We start from the raw sequence: 9,606 nt of genomic DNA, 5'->3' as shown, positions 1-9,606 counted from the left end.
TGGCCTGTTATACATCATTTAAATGCGGTGCTTGACAAGTGTTCACAGATTATTTTTCGTGCCACTGCCAACCACTGCTTTATGCGCAAATGTTTTTTTTTTTTATCTTGCGTAGACGAGGCAATCGAAGTAGTTTGCCTGAAGATATTGGAGATGCGTCTCAAGACATTGACCAATCGGCGTTCCAAGTTGTCAGCTGGCAGTAATTAATAAGTCAAGATGCGGTAAATTAACGAGCCTCGGCTCATTCGTTGGAACAATCGCGTGAAATGAAAAGCAGCTGGCGTGGCCAGGAGTTCGAGAAGCGTCAACAGGCAGTGAGCACTCGTTAGTGGAGGGCTTCTGGGGTCGCAGTGTTCCGAGAACATTTCAGCTTATTCCTTCCACTCGATGGCCACCTACAGTGCTGGGAAGGTGTCCTCTTGGGGCTCTTGGGTTGAATGTGTTCTAACACAACGAGATCTTTCACACACGCACAGACCTCTCTCTCCCCTTGCACACGCGGGAGTCCTTTAGCCCCGTGAGGCGAAGGGTCTCAAATTCAAACATTTCTCGCTCCATACTTTCTGTAACGCTTCTCAGTTGGCATGGAGTACGGATTTACTGGACATCTGTGAACAAAAAAAAGCTTTGTAGCTCATCAGACTCCTCCGGTATATTCTAAAACACAACAAAGTGCAAGGCACGCCTATCCATAACACTCACATTATAGAATCCAATGTTGCTATAATTCTATCGACTCGCAGGATGCCTCCTCCTCCTCTGCGATTATTCCCACCGTTTCCGTAATGTCTTACAAGATGTGCGGTCGCATTTATTGGCGCTATAAACAGCGCCAAATGCATCGTGTTGCGTAATTGAATTTCAGCTCGCTCGTTGAGCGGGATACCTCGCCACTGAAGTGGAGGGTTGTTCATTGAATCAGAGATGACGTGCAACTTGAAGGCACGCGCGTATGGAAGTGGTTAAGCGATTAAACTCGACACACCACACACGGGCGACAGTGTGCACGCTCCCCTACACAATCTCCCCCATTGTGCTGGGTGCATTGATTATAATGTGTTACGGTGGGTGGAGAGGCGCGCGGGGGGGGGGGTGAGAGGCAGCTTGGTTATTCAAGATGCCTGGTTTTAATCTACCAAGAAGCACGTGGTTCACCCTAAACCGCATCCACTGCTACGCAAACCGTGGCAGCAGTAGATGCGGATACCTGGTGACGATGCACAAACCTGGGCGCAGTTTTCGAATGTGGTCATCCAGAACAGACCGTACAAAAACGCAATGTCCCGATCCACACATACGGCAACATCACAGCAACGCACTCCGCTGCTCGTGACGCGCTTATTTGTGGCTTGACCACCTGAATATGAAATTGTAGTCGTTGCACTGGATCTACATCAGCCTAGTGGCTCTGTAATATCGAGCCTAAAAGTGATAGAAAAAAAATCACGTTTCGATCGCAACCCAAGCAATCGTCTTCACGTGAAAGATTGCTTGTTGCGATCAAACGTCGTGATATTTTTATTTTTCTATTTACGTGGCTTTACCAAAAGACCCATAGAATATGTATTCCTGCAGTCACGAATGCTTTAAGTCCATGAGCCTGTTATTAAAATTACACCTTATATATTCAAGCCTTAAACTTAAGCCATTAACACTGAACCCCAAGCATTTTTAGCATTAGCTTGGCTGTATGAACTGTCGACTTCCCGTCAACACAGCCTCCTGGAAAAGCACCACACCGGTCCAGTTTGCTTGTACCGACTTAATGCGACTAAAAGTATTCATTTACAAGGACATAGGGCTGCGCACATTTGTTGAGGCAGCCTGCAAATAATTTTGCACGCCGCTGGTTCTGTATTAGCGTACAATATTGTGGGACGTGTCGTGACGGGTGCTGCAAGATCCGGCCATTTCCATTCAATTTCCATTCAATGCTCGCCGAGCTGCAATGGCTTCCAAGTTGTCCAATATATCACAAGCACTCATTACCCAGTGCTTGGCACAAATGAATCTCACCGATCTCAAGAAGCAATCACGAGAACTAGTCATCCTCGCAGTGGCTTTTGGCTAGCCATCGAGCAAAAACGGTTACTGCATCATGCACGTTCAGATGCGCTTTTGCAGCCGTCTGGAACGCTCTTCCTCCCGATATTAGAAAGCCACTGGAGCTATTGACGACCCATATCGATTGGAAACTGTTTTGTTGAGCTTGTCCTTCCCCCACACCTCCGATTAGCACGGTTCAACATACGTACATGCAATATCGTGCCAAACTGGTTCTTGATTATTTCACAACTCATCATTGGTTCAAGCCCAACTCAGGAGTCAGACGCATTCACTTGCAGAGAAATGATGCCCAAATTACACACCCAGGCCTCATGCTGGATAGCATGCAAGCCTCAGGGACAAGCTTCATAATGGGCCACACACCCAGCGACTGGTCTGCAAATGTACAGAAAATCTACATTAGGAGGCAGAGCTCACTTAGCTCCATTCTCAAACATTAATCCGCACTTATTTGCGACGTTGGAGAAAAAAATTGAAGCAGCAACCACCAATAAGAGACCACTGTTTACTCTTCCTAGATCTAGTCAAGACATGTAGTAGATGTCAAGTCCTTAAAACTCACCCCATGGGTATGGAGCTTGATGGATTAATATAACCTGGTTGGTGTAAATCATATTTAAATGAACTTTTCGCCTTTAAGAGATTGTAAGCTGTACAAAAACAGTCCGAGGATACCTTACATTTTCACCAAAACCATAAAAACTTCTAAACCGATTGCCACGTGTACAAGTATAACTTGCATGCGTTCTTTTGGAACGCAAGGACGCTTTAACGGTGCATTTGTATGTACTTTACATATAGGTGTGCAGATTTCATCAAGTCAAAACCCCAACCCATTTCTGTTAGGTTTCCAACCACCTGAGACACAGAAAAGTGCGCACACACACCCATGAACACGTTCTATTGAATTGGATGGTTGTTTTTATTGTGACAAACGTGATGTGGCCGGGGCTAGGCGATGCTGCCCGCATTGGAGGCAATCCTGGGCCACAGGTCCGCGCACTCCTTAGCCACGGGGCCCGTGATGGCAGAGCCTGAAACGACACCAACCCCATCAACGCGACTCGCAATCACACACGACGACAAGCCACTCGACAACGCCCAAGCAACTACACTCACTTTACCAGGATGCACACACTATCAAGGCACTGCACAAACGAACACTCACCACAGCATGCTTACACAACCAATTACAAACTCCACTGAGAATATTCAGCCAGGCACTCGCAACCCCACCACCTGCACAACTTAATTGGTTTCGATTTAAAGCTTTCGTGACTGCAATGATTCATCTTCTTTGGTTCTTTCGGTAAAGTCACGTAGAATGATAATGATATTATCATTCTACGTGACTTTACCGAAAGAACTTAATTGGTACCTAGAGACACATGCTGTCCACACAAATCGCTATTATGTTCACTCAACTATCAACGCATCCCACCACTGCTGCAACATGTACAGCGGACGTCACTGTGGCTTTACACTCCTGGGATGTTCTCTGTCCACATTGTTTAACCACTTAGAATGTAGCACTACTGATTGAGAGGTGCTGCAACAGGCAGTGCTGCCCCCTCACCCATTAGCAATGCCGAGTTTGCTCTCCTTCCCGTGACAACCCACCCCATTAGGGTCCGCGTGGACTACAGGGCGGGTGCTTTTTGGAAAGGAACTCGCTGTTCACAACTGTCTTATGGTTTTTGTTCCTATATATCTAGTTGTTACATTTATATGTCTTGTTGTGATCTTTGTAAAATTTTGCTCCGTTTGGGGTAACTGTCATATCCCTCAATCTTCTCTTTACATCTTCTCATGTCCTCTATTCCATCCAGTAAGGCCTTCGGTCAAACTTCCTCATCAAGTCACAGCAATCATCGGCGAGAGTATTTCTTAACATTCTTCCATCAGAGGCACACCCACCTTTCATCTCGCCCTTGTTGTTCACTATGACCCCTGCGTTGTCTTCAAAGTAGAGAAACACCCCGTCCTTTCTCCTGAAGGCTTTCCGCTGCCGTATCACCACCGCAGGATGCACTGCACGGAAACACAAAGCCACCCGAGTTCAAGACCGGCACCTCACCATGCCACCTGCTCCGCAACCCCCAACCACTTCTGTGGCCCTCTTTAAAAAAGCACCATCGACATCCTTACATCAAGACCAATAACAACCACCCTCCTCCCCATACTCCCATCTCACAACCACCACCACAGCAGATATCGACTTCTATAAAGTACCAATCCATTAGCGTCAAATAACCAACCCCGCTTGGGTCATCCGGAATGAAACGGATTAATCAGTCAATGGACTGCTCACGTCTTGCCGGCTTGGATGTGCCATACATGCTGGGCTATTCAGCGTGTATGTGAATTGCTAATGCTGTTTCAATGGACACGTGTAAACCCACACGGCACGTGAACTCAGGAGACCCTTAATAGCCAATGCAAAATAATCCACGCCAAGCCCTTCATTAGAAGGCCAAACGGAATTTATACTTCGTAAAATGTTGAATATCTCAACATGACTAGTAAATAACATAACAATTTTAGCTCAAACTGTAATTTATCTCCGATCAAACAGCACACTTTATATACAGCAGCCACAAAATGAATACTGGCCAACAGCCATGTAACACTAAAATACAATGCAATAAAAAAAGTGATATCAATCATGAAAATAAATTAGGATACATGTGTAAATTATATGCTGTTGCATTTAGGCTAAGAGAAAATAAAACGATAAAATGGAGTTGTTAATCCCTACCTAGTCTTGAAAAGCCACCGTATCGTTACGATGGAGGGGCCGGGGAGGCTGAACTGTGACAAGCTTATAATTTTACGGAGAATACATAAACTGGACGTATATATTGCGCTTCATCAAGGGATAACAGATCGCCGTACACAAAATCCACGAAACAAAATCAAGTCTTTTCGATGACTAATTCCACACGCTCAGCAATCAAAGCGCATGTGCAGTGTGAGAACGACTTAGAATGTAGCACTACTGATTGAGAGGTGCTGCAACAGTGAGTGCTGCCCCCTCACCCATTAGCAATGCCGAGTTTGCTCTCCTTCCCGTGACGACCCACCCCATCAGGGCCCGCGTGGACTATGGGGCGGATGCTTTTTTGGAAAGGAACTCGCTGTTCACAACTGCCTTATGTTTTTTTGTTCCTTTATCTAGTTGTTACGTTTATATGTCTTGTTGTGGTCTTTGTAAGATTTTGCTCCGTTTGGGGTAACTGTCATATCCCTCAATCTTCTCTTTACATCTTCTCATTCCAAGATTTACACATCTGTTATCTTAACAAGATGTTGCAGATTTGGGTAAACTGTCATAATATGCCTCTATCATCTCATTCCAAGATCCTCCAAACTCAGCTCCATTCATGTCCTCTATTCCATCCAGCAAGGCCTTCATTCAGTCAAACCTCCTCACGAGCAAAGCACCCTCCGTGGTGGCCTGTTGTGCTATGAGCTATGGCACAAAATCCCAAATGTAAGTTAGTCCCATCCTGACGCGAGGGCAACTGACCCTTTTTCCGGAGTTCGGGCTTGCCCTTCTTCACGGTGGCCATCACCATGTCACCCACACCGGCAGCTGGCAGGCGGTTCAGACGACCCTTGATGCCCTTCACCGAGATGATGTACAGGTTCTTACCGCCTGTGGAACACACGGCACACACAAATGGGGGGCACAAACCGAACGCCGTCAAAAACACAACACCAACTTCACAGTCACCAACATTATTGCATTCTCAAAAAGGCAACATTTTTTGAAAGCCATCAAAAAAATGAGCCACATTTCCCCACCGTGGTGACTTGTTAAATATAGCAGCTTCTAAAGCCAGCTTATTCGTGGTTCTTACTGTAGCACTACTGATTGAGAGGTGCTGCAACAGTGAGTGCTGCCCCCTCACCCATTAGCAATGCCGAGTTTGCTCTCCTTCCGGTGACGACCCACCCCATCAGGGCCCGCGTGGACTATGGGGCGGATGCTTTTTTGGGAAGGAACGGCTCTCGCGGGTGATAACTGCTTCACGGTTATGTACCGATAGAATATACTTATCTTTGAATAGATTTCATCCCACTTCTTTCCCAATCATCAAGTGAACGAACAATGCTGCACAAGAGCCATTGTGTTGATGGCCTAATTTAAAAAAAATTAAGTTGGGGGAGTCCACTCATCGTTTCGTCCACCTCCAATTAGCACGGAGTTATAGAGGTTCAACATACATAATAGCACCCACACATGGGCCCACGCACCCAACACATGGGCCCACGCACCCAACACATGGGCCCACGCACCCAACACATGGGCCCACGCACCCACACAGGGCCCACGCACCAGTGTTGTCCGCGCAGTTGATGACCGCGCCGACGGGCAGACCCAGCGAGATGCGAAATTTCGCACCGGACGACCCGCCACGTCCTGCCAAGAGAACTCGACGTTAGCCGGCACCACAAGCACTCCTCTCTCTCAAGATGACATGATTAAGGGCCATTGCCCGAAACGGCGTTACGGATTCGTGGCCTGCGACTGCGGCCACGAATCTCAAACCATTGACCACACCGTAAACTCCGCTGCTGCCGTCTTCAACTCCTCAGAGTGAACAAGATCCACTTTGCTTCTGAACGGAGTGGATAACACATCTAAAATTACACCTTTAATCCGCAATTATGAACCCATACGACACAAACTACTGCGTGGGTTTTTTTTAAATTATGTACGCGTATGAACCACCACTGCCAATCACAAAGAACACAGGACTCGAGCCTACCGCGGGCCCCGCGTGTACGTTCGTGGTGGGGTAAATCGTGAGTACTCTCACACAGATGGAGCCGCGTGTTTGCGTTTATGGGGTAAAAGCATAGCGGGAAGCACATCGCGCATCCCCTCCCGCGCGCCTTTGTCTTCCCAGCTCTCGCGATGCCAATACGCAGGCACCCCCCCATAGTACGCGCAGGTTCATAAGTGCGGTTGATCACCTGAACGTGGCCTTCGCAAGCATGCATACAGCACGTAGCTAACTCGGCATTTACACCCCAAGTCACGATTACTTGTAATCGTTCAACTCAGGCTTCAGGCCTAGGGCACAGACGCTTCTATGACCAGTCTAACTATACAACACGTACTCACTCTCAACACACGCACGCACACGTGAAGTTACTTACGTAAAAGCTACACAAAAGGACGATCATTCAGTTCACAATTACTCTAAATTCAACATCGCTGCAGATGGCCGCCACGAACAGCCACCGCTCGCGACCGACCGCCAAACCATCGCCCGTAATCATCATCTGCCGCCGCAGCCGCAACTCCCCTCCCCACGCCGTGGCAGGCGGGCACTGGTATCGAGGGAGCCTCGCGGCGGCAAAACGTGGCAGAGGCGATGGGAGCGAGGATGGCGACGGATTGCAACGAGCGGGAGCGGGAGCCGGCGTCACGCACCTCTCTTCGACATGTTGGCGGCCCGGAAAAGAAGGAGCCGCGCGGGATTGTGGGAGGACGAAGGCGGTGGCGGGGGGCGGGGGGCGGCGGGCGGAGGGGCGGGGTGTACGCGATGACGCAACCGCGTCGCGGGAGGCGTGGCGACGTCACCGCGCACGCCCGATTCGGTGACGCCATCGTGGCGTGCGAGAAGAATCTGAACGTGACAACCAACAAAGAGTGCAAGGTATAGGCAAGGTGAACAAATCACTTAAAAATATATACAAATAAAATTCAATAATTTATGGGTTTTTTTCAAGGTAAGGCCCCAATGGGCTTTTCGCTTCTTTATCAGAAGCGACCTGGCCACAACACGGCAACAGAGTATGTATTGAAAATCGTGTATCGATAACAAACGTTCAAACATCGCGTTAGAAAATTATTAGAAGGCATCGCGTGAGCAAAATGTGTGTGGTACGCCCTCCACCACCCGACAGCCAATTAATGAAGTTGTCACGATATGAACAAACGTGGCCAAATTACGACTGCGTCAGCACCACACCGATGTGTTGATCTCCTGGAAGGTGATTCTTCATAGCAACACGTGACCGTACCACTCTGGAAGGTGATTCTTCATAGCAACGCATGACCATACCACTATGGAAGGTGGTTCTTCATAGCAACACATGACCCACCACCCTGGAAGGTGATTCTTCATAGCAACGCATGACCTACCACTATGGAAGGTGGTTCTTCATAGCAACACATGACCTACCACTCTGGAAGGTGGTTCTTCATAGGAACACGTGACCTACCACCCTGGAAGGTGGTTCTTCATAGCAACACGTGATCTACCACCCTGGAAGGTGGTTCTTCATAGCAACACGTGACCTACCACCCTGGAAGGTGGTTCTTCATAGCAACGCATGACCGTACCACTCTGGAAGGTGGTTCTTCATAGCAACACATGACCTACTACCCTGGAAGGTGATTCTTCATAGGAACACATGACCTACCACTCTGGAAGGTGATTTTTCATAGCAACACATGACCTACCACTTTGGAAGGTGGTTCTTCATAGCAACACATGACCTACCACTATGGAAGGGGGTTCTTCATAGCAACGCGTGACCTACCACCCTGGAAGGTGGTTCTTCATAGCAACACGTGACCGTACCACTCTGGAAGGTGGTTCTTCATAGCAACAGATGACCTACCACCCTGGAAGGTGGTTCTTCATAGCAACACGTGACCTACCACTTTGGAAGGTGGTTCTTCATAGCAACACATGACCTACCACTATGGAAGGTGGTTCTTCATAGCAACGCGTGACCTACCACCCTGGAAGGTGGTTCTTCATAGCAACAGATGACCTACCACCCTGGAAGGTGGTTCTTCATAGCAACACGTGACCTACCACCCTGGAAGGTAGTTCTTCATAGAAACACTTGACCGTACCGCTATGGAAGGTGGTTCTTCATAGCAACGCATGACCGTACCACTCTGGAAGGTGATTCTTCATAGCAACACGTGACCGTACCGCTATGGAAGGTGGTTCTTCATAGCAACACATGACCGTACCACTCTGGAAGGTGATTCTTCATAGCAACACGTGACCATACCACTCTAGAAGGTGGTTCTTCATAGCAACACATGACCTACCACTCTGGAAGGTGGTTCTTCATAGCAACACATGACCTACCACCCTGGAAGGTGGTTCTTAATAGCAATACATGACCTACCACCTGGAAGGTAGTTCCTCATAGCAACGCATGACCGTACCACTCTGGAAGGTGGTTCTTCATAGCAACACGTGACCTACCACCCTGGAAGGTGGTTCTTCATAGCAACACATGACCGTACCACTCTGGAAGGTGATTCTTCATAGCAACGCATGACCGTACCACTATGGAAGGTGGTTCTTCATAGCAACGCATGACCGTACCACTCTGGAAGGTGGTTCTTCATAGCAACACGTGACCTACCACCCTGGAAGGTGATTCTTCATAGCAACGCATGAGCGTACCACCCTGGAAGGTGGTTCTTCATGGCAACACATGAGCGTACCACTCTGGAAGGTGATTCTTCATAGCAACGCATGACCTACCACC

The 9,606-nt window shown here is 48.2% G+C and overlaps 1 protein-coding gene across 1 annotated transcript; it reads right to left on the bottom strand.

Moving 5' to 3' along the window:
- Positions 1 to 2,964: 2,964 nt before the first annotated feature.
- On the bottom strand, positions 2,965 to 7,624 carry RPL23 (ribosomal protein L23). Its single transcript, XM_032944806.2, has 5 exons — positions 7,517 to 7,624; positions 6,413 to 6,496; positions 5,600 to 5,728; positions 3,988 to 4,101; positions 2,965 to 3,104 (listed from the first exon to the last, which is right to left on the bottom strand). Exons 1-5 carry the CDS (start codon positions 7,527 to 7,529, stop codon positions 3,022 to 3,024), a joined length of 423 nt encoding a protein of 140 aa, XP_032800697.1. The 5' UTR covers positions 7,530 to 7,624; the 3' UTR covers positions 2,965 to 3,021.
- Positions 7,625 to 9,606: the final 1,982 nt, after the last annotated feature.

This window comes from Petromyzon marinus, chromosome 4, assembly GCF_048934315.1.
Source record: "Petromyzon marinus isolate PM22_M1 ecotype Great Lakes invasive population chromosome 4, UKy_Petmar_22M1.pri1.0, whole genome shotgun sequence".
NCBI lineage: Eukaryota > Metazoa > Chordata > Hyperoartia > Petromyzontiformes > Petromyzontidae > Petromyzon > Petromyzon marinus.
Note: the sequence above shows the minus strand (reverse complement) of the source record. Positions and strands in the feature narration are given on the sequence as shown.